The 22,060-nt window shown below is 39.2% G+C and overlaps 1 protein-coding gene across 2 annotated transcripts in view; it reads right to left on the reverse strand.

The window, feature by feature from the left end:
- TRRAP (transformation/transcription domain associated protein) overlaps positions 1 to 22,060 on the reverse strand; it is a 382,824-nt gene that overhangs the window by 27,389 nt on the left and 333,375 nt on the right. For both annotated transcript variants that reach the window (XM_053694540.1, XM_053694539.1), the window contains exons 65-66: positions 12,860 to 13,121; positions 7,822 to 8,047 (exon numbers count right to left, since the gene is read on the reverse strand). In XM_053694540.1, the coding sequence (XP_053550515.1) occupies positions 7,822 to 8,047; positions 12,860 to 13,121 (488 nt within the window). The remainder of the gene's footprint in view (positions 1 to 7,821; positions 8,048 to 12,859; positions 13,122 to 22,060) is intronic.

A 22,060-nucleotide genomic window follows, 5' to 3' on the forward strand; every position in this document is an offset into this window, starting at 1 on the left:
GAGCCAAAGAGGGAAGAGAGAGAGCCAAAGAGGGGGGGGGAGAGCCAAAGAGGGGGGGGGAGAGCCAAAGAGGGGGGGGGAGCCAAAGGGGAGGGGAGAGCGAGCCAAAGAGGGGGGAGAGAGAGAGCCAAAGAGGAAAGAGAGCCAAAGAGGAAAGAGAGCCAAAGAGGAAAGAGAGCCAAAGAGGAAAGAGAGCCAAAGAGGAGAGAGAGCCAAAGAGGAGAGAGAGCCAAAGAGGGGGGAGAGAGAGCCAAAGGGGGGGGAGAGAGAGCCAAAGGGGGGGGGAGAGAGCCAAAGGGGGGGGGGGAGAGAGCCAAAGGGGGGGGGAGAGCCAAAGGGGGGGGGAGAGCCAAAGGGGGGGGAGAGAGCCAAAGGGGGGGGAGAGAGCCAAAGGGGGGGGAGAGAGCCAAAGGGGGGGGAGAGAGCCAAAGGGGGGGGGAGAGAGCCAAAGGGGGGGAGAGAGAGAGCCAAAGGGGGGGGGAGAGAGAGAGCCAAAGAGGAGAGAGAGCAAAAGAGGGGAGAGAGCCAAAGAGGGGGGGAGAGCCAAAGAGGGGGGAGAGAGAGCAAAAGAAAGGAGGGAGAGAGCCAAAGAGGGGAGAGAGAGAGCCAAAGAGGGGAGAGAGAGAGCAAAAGAGGGGAGAGAGAGAGCAAAAGAGGGGAGACAGAGAACAAAGGAGAGGGGGGAGAGAAAGCAAAAGAGAGGGGGGAGAGAAAGCAAAAGAGAGGGGGGAAGAGAGAGCAAAAGAGAGGGGGGAAGAGAAAGCAAAAGAGAGGGGGGGAAGAGAGAGCAAAAGAGAGGGGGGAGAGAGCAAGGGGTGGGACCGCTGTACTGCAAAAAATGGCCCGTGTACACGGGCTTTAGTACTAGTTGAATATAAAAGATCATTACGTCAAGAATTGTATGATGAGAAGCAGAAATTGCAGTCATATTTACGCCCTTTTAGTGATAATACAGATTTTACAAAATATGACATTAAATTGCAGAAAGTCATTAATGATTTCAAAACTAACCTTTGGAATTTTAAGAAACAAAAAATTATGAGAGACAAACAGGATTACGAAATGAATAAAGTTTACAAATGGACTGTGACTAATATAAGAAGGAGGTATAGGAGTTCTTACAAAGGTCAAAGTTCAGACTATAGGAAAGTGAGATTTGCAGAAACTGACACAGAATATGACTATGACTCCTCTAACATAGAAACATCGGTTGCCACTTCCCCTGCTATTGAGGGCTCAGCATCTTTTGCACTTAACACTGCTTCAAATATTTCACAGTCAAAAAACGAGAGGGGCCCACAGAAGTCTACTGTACGTCGAAAAAAGTACGGAGAGGGGGACGAGGACAATCAAGGAAATCAAAGTCAGGACTTAACACCCAAGCCCAGGCGGTATCCACAGAGGAGGAGAGTCACACAGTTTCAGAAATATGCATGAAGGACAATAATGTTATTAATCTTTCTTCTTTTAACTTGTCTAAGGCACAGATTGAGGTTTTGTCTCTAAGTCTTGGTTTTTCCCCTACCACACACTTTAATCTTTTTGATACAGTTATTGATTTAAATAGGTTTGTGAGATTGCTGGTTCTCAAGAAACATTTCTTGTGAGTTACTGACACAGCTTTGAGTGTACAAGGTAGGGATCAACCAACTCCCATAAGATGTGGTTTTGATTTTTCTGACGAATGCTCCATTTTGGATCTCATGGAATTGGATAGAGACAACTTGGTATTACACCCTTATCCTATTGGGGGAACCCAGGATATAACTAAAATGAAGGGTAAATCAAAATTCTATCCAGTTAAATCTAGATCCAATTCCATAGAAGTCTTCCAAAAAACTGTTGAGCAGGAATTGAAGAAATTGAGTTCAGTTGAACTTAAACAACGAAAACGTAGAGTTAATCTGTCAAAAACACAATTTTTATCTCTTCAAGAACTTAAGAGCAATAAGGAACTTGTCATACGTAACTCTGACAAAGGTGGAAAAGTGGTGGTTCTAAATCGACAGGATTACCTGAATGAGGCATATAGACATTATTGGATGTTGCAGTATATGAGAAACTCAAAAATAATCCGGTGTTCTTTTACATATCATCTTTAAAGACCCTTTTGGAGCAGGCTATGCATGATGGTGTTATCAAACAAGCCAATTTTGATTTCTTATATACTGAGCACCCAGTTTCAGCAATTTTTCATTATTTGCCGAAGGTCCACAAACATCCCACCTGTCCACCTGGCAGACCCATAGTGGCAGGAATAGGCTCATTGAATGAGCCTCTTTCTGAATTGATAGATGGGTATTTACAGCCTTTGGTCTTGAGCCTTACGAGTTATATACGAGACACGTCTGATGTTATCACACAGGTTGAAAGCTTAGTATGGCAAAAATAATTTACTTTTGTTACAATTGACGTGGTCTCTTTATATACTTGTATCCCTCATGACAAAGGTGGTTTGGCTATTAAATTCTTTTTGGATACATTTTCTACTTAGGGTGATGCTACCAAACGGTTCATTGAGGCTTCTGTTGATTATCTGTTGACCCACAATTATTTTCTTTTTGAGGGGGATTACTATCTCCAGAGGCGTGGGACAGCGATGGGGGCCAAGTTTGCCCCCTCCTATGCCAACCTGTACTTGGGTTGGTGGGAGCTGTCCCCCGTCTATGGAGATGTGAACCCCTTCAGAGAATTTATACTTTTTTTGGTCGCTACATCAACGATATTTTGTTGATTTGGAAGGGCCCAACAGACCTCCTTGAACCATTTTTAGCTTATTTACAGAACAATACTCTAAACCTAAAATTTACCATGGAAAGCAGTAAATACTCAATTCCGTTTTTGGATGTTGAATTACATTCTAACGTTCAGAAATCTTGCATTGATGTTGAATTGTTCCGTAAACCTATTGCTGGGAACACCATTTTAAATGCCAAATCATGTCATCCCAAACATACCATCAACTCTATCCCTAAAAGTCAGTACATTAGGGTTAAACGAAATTGTACTAGTCTTAAGAGTTATCAAAGACATTCCAGTGACTTAACTGAGAGATTAGCCCAGAGAGGGTATTCACGCACAGTCTTGGATGAAACAAAGAAAGAAGTTGATCTTTTGGACAGAAAGGATCTTTTTTTGCCCAAGAGATCACAAGAAAGTAATAGATTTAACAAACTTAAATTTATCACTTCCTACAGTTTAGACTATGGTAGGATTTGCAACATTATTAGGAAAGCACTTCCAATACTGACCACAGATGACAGTTTTGCAGCAATTGTCAAAGAGGGAGTTTGTTTTGTGTCTCGTAAGGCACAAACACTAGGAACATATTATCCCCTTCTATGTTGCCATGGCAACAGTCACAAAGTAATTGGCTCTCTATAAAACCTGGATTCTTTAAGTGTGGTAGTAGAAGGTTTAAGTCATGTGCCTATGCTTCTTTTGGCACCAATTTTGTATCTACCAAGAATAACAAGAATTTTGAGATTCGTGAACATATGACGTGCAATTCTTGCTATGTCATATACCTTTTGACCTGCAGGGGGTGTTTGAAACAGTACGTAGGTCAAACGACGCGTGCTGTAAAGGATCGCTTTCTTGAGCATTTACGATCAATTGAAGATCCGGAGTCTACTACACCCATTTCCCTGCATTTCAAAAAACAACATAATTCTGACAGTTCACTGCTGACATTTCAGGCTATCCAACTGATTCCCAGACACCCTAGAGGTGGCAATAGAGGCATTGTTCTCAGTAAAAGAGAAGTGTATTGGATTTTTCAGTTGGACACCAGGGTGCCAGCTGGTTTAAATTTTGATTGGGATGTTAAGTTATACGTAGATCATTAGTATACATTCTTTTCATTTATTTTTTCAGTTTTTACACTACATCTATATGCTTTTTGCTAGTGGGACTTTGTCAATTTAATTATATTTTTACTCATATAGCTTATTTAAAATTTATGCATATATATATACATATATTTTTTTCAATAATCATCATTTTTTATCTTTATTTTTATATTTATTTTTACAGTTTTTTATCAATATAATTTTCTTTTTACATTTTATATATATATGGATAAAATATATATATAATTTATTTATATTGATGTTCCTTTTTTGACAATTCAAGTCCCCTTTAAGCCTTGCCCCCATTACCCTGCCTTATAGGTAAACTTTTACCTTGATTGGAAATTTAATTGCTGGGAGTGACCAGTTTTCAGGTTTATAAGGCAGTGCATTGTGGGTAGTAGGCATGGTCACTGAAGATTATCATGCATTAACATGAGGAAACGCGTCTGACCCTGCACTTTTTTCTTTCCTGCTGCCTGTCATATGCGGCTACAGCCTTTTCCTGTTGGATTTAACTGTCAATGATGGTGTGTTTAAACCTTTGCAGTATACTACAATAAACAGGTATTTAATTTACTCTGTTGAGTCCTGTGTCTCTCTGCTACTGGGTGCAATAGAAGCTATTGGGGCATATTTATGTGGGCTGAAAATATGGTACAAAAATATATAATTTTTCAGAATCTCGAGCTATTCCAGTAAGTACTAAATTTACATTAAAACGTTTAAGTTTTAAAGGGACAGTAAAGTCAAAATGAAACTGTCACGATTCAGATAGAGCATGCAATTTTAAGCAACTTTCTAATATACTCCTATTATCACTTTTGCTTAGTTCTCCTGGTATTCTTTGTTAAAGAGTAGTCTTAGGTGAGCTCAGGAGAGCACGTGTCCAAAACCATCAGACAAAAATGCTTAAAGGGATAGTAAAGCCACATTTTTCTTTCATGATTCAGATAGAGCATGAAATTTTAAGCAACTTTCTAATTTACTCCTACTATCAAATTTTCTTTGTTCTCTTGCTATCTTTATTTAAAAAGCAGGAATGTAAATCTTAGCAGCAGCCCATTTAAGGTTCAGCACTATGGATAGCGATTGCTTATTGGAGGCTTACATTCAGCCATCAATAAGTGGGCATAACGCAGGTTCTAAACCAAAAATGGTCCGACTCCTATGCATCATATTCCTGCTTTTTAAATAAAGATAGCAAGAGAATGAAGAAAATGTGATAATAGGAGTAAATTAGAAAGTTGCTTAAAATTGCATGCTCTATCTGAATCATAAAAAAAATTGGGTTTAGTATCTCTTTACAAGAATGTTATATATAGTTGCAAACTCTGTCGTCATAAGGTGTCAGTTGCAAACACAACTGCCATATAATGCTACGATGTATAAAATTGCTATAAACATTGTTGAAAATACTGCTGCGAGATGGCTAGACACATGTATGCTCCTGAGCTCACCTTTAATTACTCTTTAACAAAGGATAACAAGAGTACTACGCAAAATTTGTAATAGAAGTAAATTGGAAAGTTGTTTTAAAATGTTATGCTCTTTCCAATCCATATAATTTTGACTTTACTGTCCCTTTAATATTTTTTTTTTTTAGGTTTAAGAGGCAGCAGCATCTTCTCTGTAATCACAGCACCAATTTCATTTTTGCATTGCTAATCACTGTTGAGAATATTGTTATTTCTTTTTTACAATTGCCGATGCTTTTCTAAACTATATCACTGTGCCAAGGGTGAAATGGTTTACAGCTTTTCGTGATTGAAGATTCTGTTCTATTAAATTAACTGTAACAAAAATCTTTGGAATGTTTGTAGGTTGCATTTATGTCTGTGCTACCTGACACAAGTCTTTTATTTCAAATCGTGTAGTGATCCCATGGTACCTAGTTCTTTAACCACACTACCTGCAGCGCTTTGACAAATGAAAGAGGTCATTATCCTTCAGATTGTCATGTCCAGTCAGTGTAAACGTCTATTTGTTAGATATAAGGGGTGTTAATAGTTAAAAGTTGGATTTCTTTGGGTGTAAAATGTTAGTTAGTAAACACATTCTTTTTGTTTAAAAGGGGCATAGAACACTAAATAGATTTTATAAGCACAGTATTGAGGTTTCCCCCATCTCCCCCTAGTCATGGACACTTATTCAGCAACTCTCCGTCAGATACCTGCAGAGGAACCCAGGTTTTAGATTGGTAGCACCCATATTTTGAGGGAGTTGCATAAAATGTGTTTAGTGTTTAATGTCACTTTCGCTATGGCCAAGCAGACCCATTTCTAAATAGGATTTTGGGACAGTTGTAAATAGGTCACTTAGAGTGTGCAGCCAATGGCTGTGTGGAATATAATAGTGTTCTGAACTTCCATTTCTATCAGGAACTGAAAAGATCACAATTTCCAAATGGATTTACAGAAAAAGGGGACAAAATAAATAATGAAATTGCACAATTCTTTTTTTATATGCAATTTATCGTTTTGTATTACCATATCAAAGTGTTTAATGTCCTTTTAAGAACGAGCAGTACATTTTGTGATTGACTTCACATCATGAAACAAATCATCGGTATATAATCATTTCATAAGACTGACAGACGTTTGACTTTATCCACTTAAAATTAAATATTAAAAGATTTCAAGCAAAAAGACATGTTTCAATCATCATAGTTATCAGAAAGAAAGATGACCTTGAAAACTAAAGAAGGAGAAGAATTACCCCATTTCAAGAACATTAGTTTAACGATTCAGATAGCGTATGTGATTTCAAACAACTTTCTAATTTACTTCTAGTATAAAATTCACTTCATTTTCTTTGTATGTTTTGTTGAAAAGCAGGTATGTAAGCTTTGGGGCAGGCCCATTTCTGAAACACTAGTTTTGTAAGACTGTTATCCATTTGTAAGACCACTAGATGGCAGCACTATTTACTGACATGTAGTGATCCAGATGCCTACCTAGGTATCTCTTCAACACAGAATATCAAGGGAACAAAGCAAATTTGATAACAGAACTAAATTGTAACCTTTTTTTTAAAAAAAAATTGTAGGCTCTGCCTGATTCACAAAAGACCCTTTAAAGTGAATATTACAAACCTGCTTTAAAGAAACATAAAAGGTTGAATTTGAAGAAACACTGATTTTTATTTCTAGTTTTATTAAAATCACCTTTGCAACATACTTTTGCTTGCAAAAAAATGCCTTCCTTTAAAGGAACAGTCTAGTCAAAATTAAACTTTCATGATTCAGATAGGGCGTGCAATTTTAAACAACTTTCCAATTCACTTTTATCATCAAATTTGCTTTGTTCTCTTGGTATTCTTAGTTGAAAGCTAAACCTAGGTAGGCTCATATGCTAATTAGCCCTAGAAGGCCGCCTCTTTATCTCAATGCATTTGACAGTTTTTCACAACTAGAAGGTGTTAGTTCATGTGTGCCATATAGATAATATTGTGCTCACGCCCGTGGAGTTACTTATGAGAGGGCACTGATTGGCTAAAATGCAAGTCTGTCAAAAGCACTGAAATAAGAGGGCAGTCTGCAGAGGCTTAGATACAAGGTAATCACAGAGGTAAAAAGTATATTAATATAACAGTGTTAGTTATGCAAAACTGGGGAATGGGTAATAAAGGTATTATCTATCTTTTAAAACAATAAAAATTGTGGAGTAGACTGTCCCTTTAAATTTATCACTGTTTTACTGGTAAGTATTAAAGTGCAATGCTATCTGCAGCATGCAAGCAAGCGAAGAATACGGAAGCCAAATCAATAGCCAGCCATGTGCACTTTAAAAAAAAGACAGCTGAAACAATGATTCGATTTGAAGGAAGTATGTTTGCAAGGAGAAATAAGTTGGAAATGGCAGTGCATTTTAAATAGTATTTTTTTTTTTTTTTACTATTTTAAATTTAGTCCTTTAAGTACACATTCAGTTTCTTGCACTAGATAATTTCCTATAATTATAATTTTTACCTTGCAATTTTGATGTAGTAATGTGTTGGCTTTGGCATAAGGAACTCTCCAGGTATCTCAACTTCTGCTGTCTGAGCTGAGAAATTGCTCAAAAAACGGCATTTTTCTTCTATAAGAAAAAACTTGGGTAATTGTTTGGTTTTAGCTTCCAGGATTTTGATCCACTTCTTTAGTTTAGAAATAAGATTATGAAGTTTCATAGAACCTGGGACACTGAAATCAAAGTCTGAAAAACAAACATACAAACATGAAAAAAATTAATAACAGGTACAAAGCTCAATATACTGAGCAATGGGTGGGATAATTAAAGTAAGAATTAAAATGTTCTAGTCTTTTATACATAAAACTGTAGACATATGATGCAATTCAATTGCTAGTACATCTGAGATTTGTCCCCCAGTCCAATTAATTAATAAGCAACTTATGGAATATCATTTTTATACAAATTAGGCAATATCTGTAATACTCAACAACATTATATTCAATTCCTATCAATCTTGCTAAAAACAATTTCTGTATTACAAAAACACACATTTTAAAGTGATGGTAAACTTTTCCCTTTGTATAAACAGATCCGCAATGTTAGCAATATTTTAGATGGACTTTAAATTCATCAGTTATAATGAAGATGCGCTGTAACTTATTTTTTAATGTAGAGCTGAAATTCAAATACCCTGTGTTTCGGCCGCCAACTTCAAAAGTAATTTTGTTTTGTGAACTAAGGGTTTGAACTGTTCTCCAATCAGCGCTCTAGCCATACGGCACTCACACAATTTCTTTTTACACATTTTTTGTGGCTAAAGCGCTGATTGGAGAGCAGTTCAAACTGTTTAGCTCACAGAACAAAATTACTTTTAAAGTGGGCGGCCGGAGCGTGAGGTATTTGAATTTCAGCGCTACAATTAAAAAGTAAGTTATAGCGCATCTTCATTGCAAATGACGAATTAAAGTCCATCCAAAATATCGCTAACATTCCGGATCGGTTTATACAAAGGGGAAAATTTAGCACCACTTTAATACAAAAAAAAATAATTTACTTATACTTTTGTTTTATTTTTTTAGAAACTATTACATAGTTGCTTCCATGGAATTTAATTTTATTCTAATCCCAAAGAATAGAAACGGGAGCAAGATAATAGTAAATGAAGATAGAAAAACCAACATATGGTGAGAACCTGCAATGAATCTTCTGTTTACCATTTTTATGAACAAGACTTCAGAAAACAGGAATGCGCTGATTATTAAAAGATAAGCGGAACAGACAACTAAAAAACAAACAAAATAGCTATGGTGTTAACCTCAAGAGAAACTACATGAAAAATCGCCACTCTTATGAATCAGATTTCTACTTAAAGGAGTCATTGAAAAGCACATATATTTGTAAGGTTAAGCAAGCAAGACTTCCTCAGAGAATCTGCTTTTGCAACCGGTTTTCATGCTCAGCAACAGATCCATTAAGCAGAAACCATAAAAGAAAAAAATCAGGGGCATCAACTACAATTGAATTTCCAATAGTGTGCAAACAATCACTGCGACTAGAAGAGACTGCAGAAAAGCCTTTTAGCCTGGTGGCCTTCATCCATTAAATTTAATCATATGGTTCAGAACTTCCATTATCTACTGTCATGCAACTGTTAAGCCTCACAGACTACGCCATGAAATACTTAATGGGCACACAATATGTAGGTCATATTTAATGCTGGAAGCCACTTCCATGAGAATCCCATCAACCAATTCCCAAATCAGTTAACGAAATGTTGAAGAAGCCACTTTCTGATTAACCGATGAGTGCACTTAAAGCAAAAGAGCAAGACGGGTGTTTATTATGGTCACCCAAAATAATCTGGCATATCAATATGAGCTAGACGCATGAAACGGAGGAAGCCATAGTGTCAGTGTTTGTTTTCTAATAGGGAAACATATAAACAATTGCACATAAATTACAGTAAGACCAAAGACAAACAATAAGTACAAATCACTGTAAATACAGGTACAAATCCCCAAATCCAGAATTTCAAAACCCAAACTTATTCTGAAATCCAAACTTTTTAATTATTTCTTTCATGTAATTGGCAAGAGTCCATGAGCTAGTGGCGTATGGGATATACAATCCTACCAGGAGGGGCAAAGTTTCCCAAACCTCAAAATGCCTATAAATACACCCCTCACCACACCCGCAATTCAGTTTTTACAAACTTGGCCTCCTATGGAGGTGGTGAAGTAAGTTTGTGCTTAAAGTCTACCATTTTGATGTATTTGCTTCTTCAGAAGCAGTTTTTGGTAGAAACGTTCTTCAGGCAGCTGTTTCAGTTTGATTGCATTTCATTTATGAGGAAAAACTTATTTTTCTGGTTGTGGATTTAATTTTTTCAGCGGAAAATGGCTGTTTTTATTTTATCCCTCCCTCTCTAGTGACTCTTCTGTGGAGTTCCACATCTTGGGTATTGCTATCCCATATGTCACTAGCTCATGGACTCTTGCCAATTACATGAAAGAAAACATAATTTATGTAAGAACTTACCTGATAAATTCATTTCTTTCATATTGGCAAGAGTCCATGAGGCCCACCCTTTTTATGGTGGTTATGATTTTTTGTATAAAGCACAATTATTTCCAAATTCCTTTGTTGATGCTTTTTACTCCTTTCTTTATCACCCCCACTACTTGGCTATTCGTTAAACTGAATTGTGGGTGTGGTGAGGGGTGTATTTATAGGCATTTTGAGGTTTGGGAAACTTTACCCCTCCTGGTAGGATTGTATATCCCATACGTCACTAGCTCATGGACTCTTGCCAATATGAAAGAACTTACTTTATCAGGTAAGTTCTTACATAAATTATGTTTTTTTTTAAATAAAATTATCAAAAAATACTTTTTCATATCCATTTCAGGGCCGCATATAAATGTATAAACACACAAATAATATACTTCCTAAAAATGTTAAGTGGCACCGGGGATATAGGTAAGGTGGTTACAGGATGCCCTCTAGCTTCGGTCGTCCCCTTTAGGGGGCTCTTTTGAGTTTTAAGCATCAAAAAAACACAGTTTTATTTCTGCCTTTTCCTTGGGCCACAAAAAATATGGCACACATTTTTTGTTCTGCTTTTTTCCCTGGGGCCGCAAAGACTAGTGCAGATTTAAAGGGACATGAAACTCAATTTTTTCTTTCATGATTCAGATAGAGCATACAATTTTAAATAAAGTTTCCAATTTACTTTTATTATGAAATTTGTTTTTATTTCATGCTATTCTTTGTTGAAGAGATATCTAGATAGACAGTGCTGCCATCTAGTGGTCTTGCTAATATACAACTGATGCAAAACTGCTGCAGACACGTGCACACCCCTGTACTTACCTTCCTGTTTTTCAACAAAGGATTACAGGAAAATGAAGAGAATTTGATAATAGGAGTAAATTGGAAAGTTGTTTAAAACTGTATGCTCTATCTGAATAACGAAAGAAACATTTGGGGTCTCATATCTCTTTAAAAACAAACCTGCAGTGCACGAAACAGAAGGGTAAAGAAATTAATATTTTCAGAACACACCTTTGCTTTACACAACACCACAACACCAATCAGTAAAGGAAATGTATTTACTGTTTTTCAGATAACACAAGCGGGGCAACATTTAATTATACAAGTTGCCAGTCTGGTCTCAGGGCAGAGAATCTCAAGACTGCTAAATATTCAGTACAATTTGGCAGCTGTGAAACTGTTCTGCATTTGCTCGTAATGAAAGCTCTTAAAAAACTTTAAATTCTTCTAAGCAATGCAAAAATAAAGAGGGGGCTTACTTAAATTTAATATTGGTGAACTTAGTAGTTAAGTTTGCATTTAAAGGGACAGTCTACACCAGAATTTTTATTGTTTTAAAAGATAGATAATCCCTTTATTACCCAGTCCCCAGTTTTGCATAACCAACACAGTTATAATAATACACTTTTTACCTCTGCGATTATCTTGTATCTAAGCCTCTGCAAACTGCCCCTTTTTTCAGTTCTTTTGACAGACTTGCAGTTTAGCCAATCAGTGATGGCTCCCAGTTAACTTCACGTGCACGAGCACAGTGTTATCTATATGAAATACGTGAACTAACACCCTCTAGTGGTGAAAAACTGTTAAAATGCAATCTAAAAGAGGTGGGCTTCAAGGTCTAAGAAATTAGCATATGAACCTCCTAGGTTAAGCTTTCAACTAAGAATACCAAGAGAACAAAGCAAAATTGGTGATAAAAGTAAATTGGAAAAATGTTTAAAATGACATGCTCTATCTGAATCATGAAAGTTTATTTTGGCCTAGACTGTCATTTTAAAGGGATATAAGATTAAAAATGTTTCTATTACCCACTTTGCTTGGTTCTCTTCGTATTTATTGAAGGATGCGCTACCGGGACCTAGCTGAACACATCAGTAAGCCAATGATAAGAGGGATATATGTGCAGCCACCAATCAGTAGCGAGCTTACCTAGGTATGCTTTTCAGCAAAGGATACCAAGAAAATAAAGCAAATTCGATAATTGAAGCTAACTAGAAAGTTGTTTAAAACTGAATGCTATATCAAAATCACAAAATATTTTTTTGGGTTTCATGTCCCTTTAATTTTAAAATAAACATTTAATTTTATAAGTTATGAGAAATGCAAATTTTAAAAAAATTACTCAGTATACTCAGTAAGGTCAGTTCATATTCCAACAGTATTTATAATTACATTCAATTAAACCAGGGGTCGACAAATCTGTTTCAAATTTAGGAGCCAGTAAGAATATTTAGGAGTCAGGCACACTTTTAGGAGCCCGAATGTGGTATTTGTATATAGATATATGGAAAATAACCCAAAAAGTTAGGAGCCATGGGTCGAATTCTTGGAGCCAGTGGCTCCCAGGTTTGTCGAGCCATGACTTAAACCTATTTTACTATTCTCAGAAAATTAAAATGTCAATTCTGTCAATTGTACTAATATTTTAAGTAATAAATATCTTGAATAAAATCCAATCTCAGCAAGAGTAGATCAGAAAAAGAAGGCAGTGGTGTTCCTTACCGGTTGTGAACTGACTTTTCAGCTTCTGGAAAACAGGATCTTGTGCAGTAGCCTGAGCTCTCCGTGCAAGTGACTCGGAGGCGGCACTGGAGAACATTGTGGAGACATTGGACACGTTCTCCAGACCAACTCCAAAAGTGCTAACCAATTTCTTCACAAAGTTTAGAGTGTGGGGGGTGATTTTGGCATCAGAAACGGCTCCGCTCTTTTCGAAGGCTACTGAGTAACATTTTGCTAGCCCCTGTTGCAGCTGTCTAAGGACCTGAAAAAAAAAAAAAATGACAGTAGAACCCACCATGAGTTTGTTATACACTGAGAAGCCTTAGGAGGCTGGAACACAACAGGCAAATAAAAACAAATTGGTTTGTAAAAAAACAACAGTGCACGCTTTTCTTATATGCTATCTCTGCAAAGTGTCCTTTTTACACTTACCTCTACTGAAAGTGGTTAAAAGCAATGCGAAACCCAAAAATGTTTCTTTTGTGATTCAGATCAGAGCATACAATTTTTAAAAAGTTTCCAATTTACTTCTATGATTAAATTTGCATTGTTCCCATGATATTTTGCGTTGACAAGATACCTAGGTAGACACTACACTACAAGTAGAGCACTACAAGGGAGGGTAAGTGCTGCCATCTATTAAATGGGAAAGCATTCTTGCAAAACTGCTGCCATATAGTACTCCAGAAATGTGCCGTCATCCAATATCATCGCCGCTTTTCAAAAAAAGATACCAGGAGAATGAAGAAAATTTGATAATAGAAGTACATTAGAAAGTTTTTGTTTTTTTTAAATCGCATGCTCTATCTGAATCACAAAAGAAAACAATTTGGGTTTTATATCCCTTCAAGCCTTGTAAAAACATTTAAATTACAGCAGACAGTTACAGTACAGTAGATAATGAGCCGACACCCACAGGAAGTGGGGTGTTTATTCAGTGCTCGTTGGTTCTGGGAGGCATTTCAGTACATTTTATCAGACATTTTTCCTCTAAACTAAGTGCTGTGATTTATAAGTTTGCACTCATGTAGCTTAAAACATCTTATATGATACTGCATTTATTCTTCTTGCGGAATCGTGCACTATTTTTCCTTAAGGTAGTTATAAAAACATAATTTATGCTTACCAGATAAATTAATTTCCTTCCTGGCAGGGAAAGTCCACGACTTTATTCCTTACCGTTGGAAAATACAACACCTGGCCACCAGGAGGAGGCAAAGACACCCCAGCCAAAGGATTAAATATCCCTCCCACTTCCCCTATCCCCCAGTCATTCTGCCGAGGGAATAAGAAAAAGTAGGAGAAACATCAGGGTATAAAAGGTGCCAGAAGAAATAACATAAAAAGGGAGCCGCCCATCAAAAAAATAAATTACAGGGCGGGGTCATGGACTCTACCTGCCAGGAAGGAAAGGAATTTTTCTGGTAAGCATAAATTATGTTTTCCTTCCATAAGGCAGGGAGAGTACATAACTTCATTCCTTACTGTTGGAAAAACTATACCCAAGCTCCAGAGGACACTGAATGAATAACGGAAGGGAACAGAAAAAAGAGGCGGAACTCTATTCTGAAGGCACCACAGCCTGCAAAACTTTTCTCCCGAAAGCTGCTTCAGCCGAAGCAAACACATCAAACTTGTAAAATTTAGAAAAAAAGTGTATAAGGAAGACCAGGTAGCTGCCTTACAAATCTGATCCATTGAGGCTTCGTTCTTAAAAGCCCAAGAGGAAGCCACTGCTCTAGTGGAACGAGCCGTTATCCTCTCAGGAGGCCGTCTTCCCGCTGTCTCATAAGCAGATGACACTCCTAAACCAGAAGGATAGAGAAGTTGTAGTAGCCTTCTGCCCCTTACGCTTCCCCGCATAGATGACAAAGAGGAAGATAGTCTGAATTCCTTAGTAGCCTGAAGATAGAACTTCAAGGCACGAACCACATCTAGATTGTGAAGCAAACGTTCCTTCGCTGAAGGAGGATTAGGACACAAGGAAGGAACAACAATTTCTTGATTAATGTTACGATTCGACACCACCTTAGGGAACCCTAGTTTAGTGCGTAAAACCACCTTATCAGCATGAAAAACCAGATAAGGGGGATCACATTGCAAAGCAGAAATCTCAGAAACTCTGCGCGCAGAGGCAATAGCCAACAAAAAAAGAACCTTCCAGAACAATTTAATGTCAACAGTATGCATAGGCTCAAACTGAGCCTGCTGCAAAAAACTAAGAACAAGATTGAGGCTTCAAGATCTAAACACGGGCCTTATCATAGCCAGAGCCTTAACAAAGGACTGCACTCAACCTCGACCCATACCTGGGTGGCTTGGTATTGAGGCTGGATGCCATGAGAGCTATCTCCGGCATCCCCCACTCGCTGCATATCTTTGCAAACACCTCGGGGTGAAGATACCATTCCACTGGGTGAAAGGACTGCCTGCTGATGATGTCCGCTGACAGCGTACATTTGTGAGTCTCTGCCCACTCTAGTATCTGAGACACTTCTTTCATCACCAATGAACTTCTCGTTCCCCCTTGATGGTTGATATAGGCAACCGAGGTTATATTGTCTGATGGGAATCTGATAAACTGGGACGAACCCAAAAGGGGCCAAGCCTTCAAGGCATTGAAGATTGCCCGGAGTTCCAAAATATTCATCAGGAAGGGAGGACTCCTCCTGAGTCCACAGACCTTGTGCTTTCTTGGCACCCCAAACGGCTTCCAAGCCGGAAAGGCTTGTGTCCGTAGTCACAATCTCCCAGGACAGTCTCAAAAAGCACGTGCCTTGGGACAGATGATCTGGACAGAGCCACCAGAAGAGCGTGTCTCTCGACAGGTTGACCAGCACAATCTGTTGAGGCAGATCTGAATGGTCGCCGTTCCATTGTCTCAGCATGCATAGTTTTAAGGGTCTGAGACGGAATCTGGCAAAAGAAATGATGTCCATGCAGGACACCATGAGTCCGATTACCTCTATACACTGAGCCACTGAGGGTCTCAAGGAGGCCTTGACGGCAAGACATGCAGAAGCTAGCTTGCAACGTCTCTGATCTGTGAGGAATATTCTCATGGATATGGAGTCTATTATAGTTTCCAGGAAATTCACTCTTGTACTTGGAATAAGAGAACTCTTTCCAAGTTTATCTTCCATCCATTTGATCGAAGAAGACTGAGAAGGGACTCTGAATGTTCTTCCGCTAGACGAAAAGATGGTGCCTGTACCAAGATATCATCCAGGTAAGGCGCTACTGCAATACCTTGTGTTCTGGCAACGTCTAGAAGAGCCTCCAGAACATTTGTATATATCCTTGGAGCAGTAGCTAGGCCAAAAAGAAAGAGGGAACATTCAGAAACTTGTTTAAGCACTTTAGGTCCAGAATTGGACGGAAAATTCCCTCCTGCTTTGGAACCACGAAAAGATTTGAATAAAATCCCAAACCTCTTTCTGCTATAGGTACCGGGACAATTACTCCTAGAGAGGAGAGATCCCGTACGCAACCAAAGAAGGCAGCCCTCTTTTCTGGACTTGTCGAAAGACTGGAGAGGAGGAATCTGCCCCTGGGCGGATGAGACTTGAATCCTATCCTGTATCCATGAGATAAAACCTCCAGACCCAAGGATCCTGTACATCCTGGAACCAAGTATCTGAAAAACAAGACAGTCTGCCCCCTACTCGATCCGATCCCGGATCGGGGGCTGCCCCCGATCCGATCCCGGATCGGGGGCTGCCCCTTCATGCCGATTTGCTCTTGGCGGGCTTCTTAGTCTGTTGGACTTATTCCAGGAGTGAGGGGGCTTCCAAGTACTCTTGGGATGCTCGGACTTGGAAGAGGACTGCTGTCGTTGCGACTGGTCAGCACGAAAGGAACGAAAATTAGACAGTTACTATCCCTTAGGCCTATTTTTCTTATCTTGCGGTAGAAAGGCACCTTTCCCTCTGATAACTGTAAAGAAAATGGAGTCCAGCCCTGGACCGAATAAAATCTTCCCCTTGAAAGGAATACAAAGGAGTCTGGATTTAGAAGTCATAACCGCAGAACAAGACTTCAACAAGAGAGCCCGGCGGGCTCAAACTGCAAAGCCAGCAGCCTTTGCATTTATGCGAATAATCTGCAGATTCGCGTCACAGATGAAGGAGTTAGCAATTCTCAGTGCCTTAATTCTCTCCTGAATATCCTTGAGGGGAGTCTCCACCTCAATGAGCTTTGACAGAGTGTCAAACCAGTAGGTAGCTGCTCCAACTGCTACCGGTTGAAATAAAATCCCTGCATGCTGAAACCTCTTCCTCAGAAAAGTTTCCATTTTTTTTATCCATAGGCTCTCTAAACGAAGAACTATTCTCCAGAGGGATAGTAGCATGTTTAGCCAGTGTGGAGATAGCGCCATCCACCTTCAAGATGGAGCCCACAAATCTATTTAAGAGTCAGGGACCAGGAATAATTATTTAAAAGTAAATGAGGGGGAAAAAGAAGTTCCTACTCTTTCCCATCCATTACTAATAATGGTCGCCATCTTAACTGGCACAGGAAAAGTCAGAGGAATCTTCCTATCTTCGTAAACCCTGTCTAATTTAGGGATCTTGGGCTCCTCAGGGAGTGTAGCCTCTGGAACCTCTAGAGTAGACAGAACCTCCTTTAATAAAAAACGCAGATGCTCAATTTTAAATCTAAAGGAGGGTTCCTCTGCTGAAGGAGGTTTAGTAACTAAAGTCTCATCCTCGGATAGCTGGGATATAGTAGCTAAATCCGACAAATATTTAGATGACTCTAGGTCAGGAGAACTATGTTTAACCTATCTCTTGCGTTTGTTAGAGCGAGGTAAGGCACTCAGGGCCACAGACACTGCCGATTGTAACTGCGCAGTAAAGTCCTCTGGAAAAAAGCCCCCTCCAGATGGAGGATTAGTTGAGCCGCGGGGAACTGCATGTGGAGCGGGTAATGTAGAGAGGGTAGTTATTTCTCGGGACCCAGACTCCTGAGAAGTAGACGGCTCCGAAGGGCTAATAGTGCTATGAGTATTAGCAGGCTTGTCTCCCTTCTTAGACTTTAGAACAGTGTTTAGGCAAATGGAACAAAATTAAGCAGGCGGGCAAACCACAGCCTCATCACAATATAAACAGGAATTATTAATCAGTAGAGAAGGAGCGGAACATTCTAATGTGGTAACAGAGTCCTCCACAGCTTTGTATATACCCACAGAAGGACAATTAAAAAGAAACGCTTTTATTTAAAAAAACAGCACCTTAATACTAACAATGGCTGGGGCACTCACCACCTCTTGACATGAGTCTATGAGTAAGCACCAGTGAGGTGCGAAACATGTCAGACTTACTGCTCTTTTGCTGCCATGTCTGTTCATTCTTTTAAGATGCTCTAATAAATTTAGTTTTTTATTTTTTTATTTATGTTTTCTTTTAATTTTCAAAATAATACAAATTATGAGCAAACAGTAAATTAGAGTCGCAGCTCAACATTAAGTTCCAGAAACGATACATATGTTATGGTAAGCAAGGTCATTCAATATATGGCTCAGGATATAGTCTCAGACATATGTATAAACCATAGTCCAATGTTCATTAATTTCTTCAGCGTGTGCTAGAGTTTTAGAGTTCCTATTATAAGGAGTTGTTAAGCGTTGGAGAAAATGGAGGAACTCCTGTTGTCTCAAAGATAGGACTAATGGTTCCCCTTGTCGTGGTGGGTTACAAGGGAGGAGCCCTCGTATCAGGTTCTATCACACATATGCACTAATGATAATCTTTTAACTCAGTAGAGCATGCAACTTAAGTAGAGGAATTAGGAAAGGGGGGAAAGGGGAGAGAAGAAGACAGAGAGAAAGTTTAGATATAGGGACAGTAGAGTAGGTAGGGTGCCAGTGATTGCTAGGTGTGATTCATACGGGATTAAAGGTGAAGGACTCCCAAAGGAAGAGGATATCTTGGTATAAAGCTAGTTGGCCTAATTTAAGATAGTGTAGTCTCTCCAGAAGAAGGTTTTTGTTAACTAGGGTTACCCATTCTAGGTTGGAGGGTGCTAGGGCTGATTTCCATTTCCTGGGGATTAACTGGTTTGCCGCATTTAGCATTATTTGAAAGAGGTGTTTTCGTATTTTGCAGTTGATGGCAGGGGGTTGACATAGTAGGACAAGGTCTGGGGTGGGGGTGATATTTGTGCTTATAATTTTATTGATGGTATCAAAAATTTGCGACCAGAAAGGTTTTATAAGTTTGCATTCCCACCAAATGTGTGTAATGTGACCATCTTGGATGCATTCTCTCCAGCAGGATGGGGATGCGTTTTTATAGATAAATCTCAGCCTTGCTGGTGTCAAGTACCACCGCATCATTATTTTGATGTTGGTCTCTTTGGCTTGTGCTGAATGTGCTGAATGTGCTAGACTGTCAAATCTACGCGCCCAGAGTTTTGGGGAGGTGTGCAACCCCAATTCGAGGTCCCATCTTTTGGTATAGGTCGGGAGATGTGGGAATGACTCATTTAAGATTAATTTATGCAGTTTGGAGATGGTGCCGCGCGTTTCGTCTGTTGTGTGGCATATTCTTTCAAAGGGGGTCAATGGGCGTATCAAGTCTTTCAAACATTTGTGTGTAGCTATATAATGTCTAATTTGGTGGATTCGAAACCATGAGGACAGGACTGGGTGCTTCAAGGATTCAAGTTGGGTTGTGGTTTTGAGACTCTGATTATCATCTGTCAAGAGATATAAGGGAAGAGATTTAATCGGGTTTGTGAGAAGGGGAAAGGCTAGATTAAGCCCCGGCGGGAATTCTGGGTTGTTTAAAATTGTGGTTAGGGGAGAATGTTTGGAAGATATTTTGTTTGGGGATTTGTTGATTCGTCTCCAGTCAGACCATGTTTCGTTTGTTATAGAGGAGGTTGAGATTACATACTTGTTAAAAAATCCTGGATTCCAACTTATCTCATCCAATCTCTGTGATAGTGACAGGGTGTTTTCCAGTTGTACCCAATTTTTGGAGTTAGGTCCTCCTAGTTTACACCAGTCGGAAATTCTCTGTAACGAGACGGCTAATTTGTAGGATCGAAGGTGTGGAACACCCAGTCCCCCCTCAGAAGGAAGTTTGTATAGCGTATTTTTGTTAATTCTAGGTGGTCTGCGTTTCCAAATGTAATCATTTATAATTTTTTGTAGTACGTCTAGGTCCTTTTGAATGCCTGGAATGGGAGTCGTTTGGAGAATGTATAAAACTTTTGGAAGTAGTGTCATTTTTGTGGCATGAATCCTACCCAGCCATGAAATATTTTTGGGCATCCATGCTGATATGAGACTCTTGAATTCTGAAATTAAGCTACCATAATTTTGTGGGCGGAGGTCTGTTATATTTGGGGTTATCTTGATACCTAGATATTTCAAGTATTTTGTTTGTGGTTTTAAGGGGCAGGTCATTTTTAATTCTTCTAGGAGCTGGTTGGTGAGGTTTATAGGCAGGTATTCTGATTTGGTCACATTGACCAGGAAGTTAGACACAGTCCCATATCTGTCTAATTCCGAGATAGAAGTTCTGAGGGAGGTGAGAGGGTTTGTGAGGGTAAGAAGAATATCGTCTGCGAAAATCGCAAGTTTGTGAGTTTGCTCTCCCACTTCTATCCCCTAAATCAGGTGGTTATGTCTTATTTTAGTGGCTAGTGGCTCTAAGGCTAAGATGAATAATAGGGGGGATAGCGGGCATCCCTGTCGGGATCCGTTCCTGATTTCAAAGGGGTCGGACAATGTGCCGTTAATTCTAATTTGAGCTGTCGGGTTGGTGTATAGGGCGGATATTTTCTGGATAAAGGGGTCAGGAAAGTTAAATCGTCTCAGGGTTTCTTGTAGGAAGGTCCAGTCCAGTCTGTTGAATGCCTTTTCGGCGTCAGTCGATAGGAAAACAGTTGGGGTTTTGTTTTGTGAGATAAATTCTAAAAGGTTGAGAACTTTGACAGTGTTGTCTTTGGCCTCTCTGTGGGGAACAAAACCCAAATTTACGCAAGAATCTTGGCGTAAATTTTTAGATCTATGTTGAGTAGGGAAATTGGTCTGAAGTTGGCTGGGGAGTCTGGGGGTTTACCTGGTTTGGCAATGACAGAGATAGTAGCTTGTAGGATGCTATCAGGGAAAGGGTGGCTATCTGAGATACAATTAAATAGGTTAGTTAGGTGTGGGACTAGAAGATTTGCAAATGTTTTATAGTAGGAACCTGTGAAACCGTCCGGGCCAGGGGCTTTATTTTGTTTTAGTTGTTGTATCGCATCCTTTACCTCTGAGGGGAGGATAGGCCCCTCCAACAACTCTCTTTGTTCGGGGGTCAATTGTGTGAGTTGGGTATCAGCAAGGTACTGATGACATAGTTGGCTCTGGGTTTGGGAGTCTCTGTTGGGGTATAGATTATAAAGTTTATGGTAAAAACTCTTGAACTCATTCGCTATGGAGAGGGTGTCTTCCAGATGTTTGCCTTGGGTAGATTTTAGTGAATGTACATATGTTTTTTGCTGTTGTTTTTTTAAGGCTCTAGCAAGATATTTCCCTGATTTGATGCCTTCCCTGTAAAAGGTTTGGTTAAGGTGCAGTAATTGTCTTTGTGACTTGATGTGAAGGAGGGAGTTTAGTTTATCTCTTTTTTCTTTAAGTTCCCCTAGTGTTGCATTATCTTGGGGATTGACCTTGTGAGCATAATCTAGATTAGATATCTCGGCTGAAAGTTGTTCTATTTCTAGTTTACTTTTCTTTTTGTGCTTTTACCTTGATAAATTCCCCTCTAATTGTGCATTTATGGGCTTCCCATAGGGTTGTCATCGTCACATCTGGTGTATTGTTGAGTTCAAAGTAATCCTTAATATAAGTTGCAAAAAGCTTGGACTGGCTTGGGTCTAATAATAAATGGTCATCAAGTCTCCATTGAAAGGCCCTAAATGGGGCTGATGGCCATCTGATGGTGCATGAGACTAAGGAGTGGTCTGACCAGGAAGTATGTTTTATCTGCGAGTTTCTGGTATGAGAGAGAGGAGCAAATGGTCTACAAATATGTAATCTAGTCTAGAGTAGCTCAATTTAGGATGGGAGAAGAAGGTGTAGTCTTGTTTTTGGGGATTAAAAAATCTCCAAGTATCGTGTAGGCCTAGAGTTCTAAGTTTCCGCCAGATTTTAGCTAGATTTGGGGTTTTGGTCCTAGACTCTGGGTTAGAGCAATCAACTGTGGG

The sequence above is a fragment of the Bombina bombina genome, chromosome 11 (genome assembly GCF_027579735.1).
Source record: "Bombina bombina isolate aBomBom1 chromosome 11, aBomBom1.pri, whole genome shotgun sequence".
In the NCBI taxonomy this organism is placed as follows: Eukaryota; Metazoa; Chordata; class Amphibia; order Anura; family Bombinatoridae; genus Bombina; species Bombina bombina.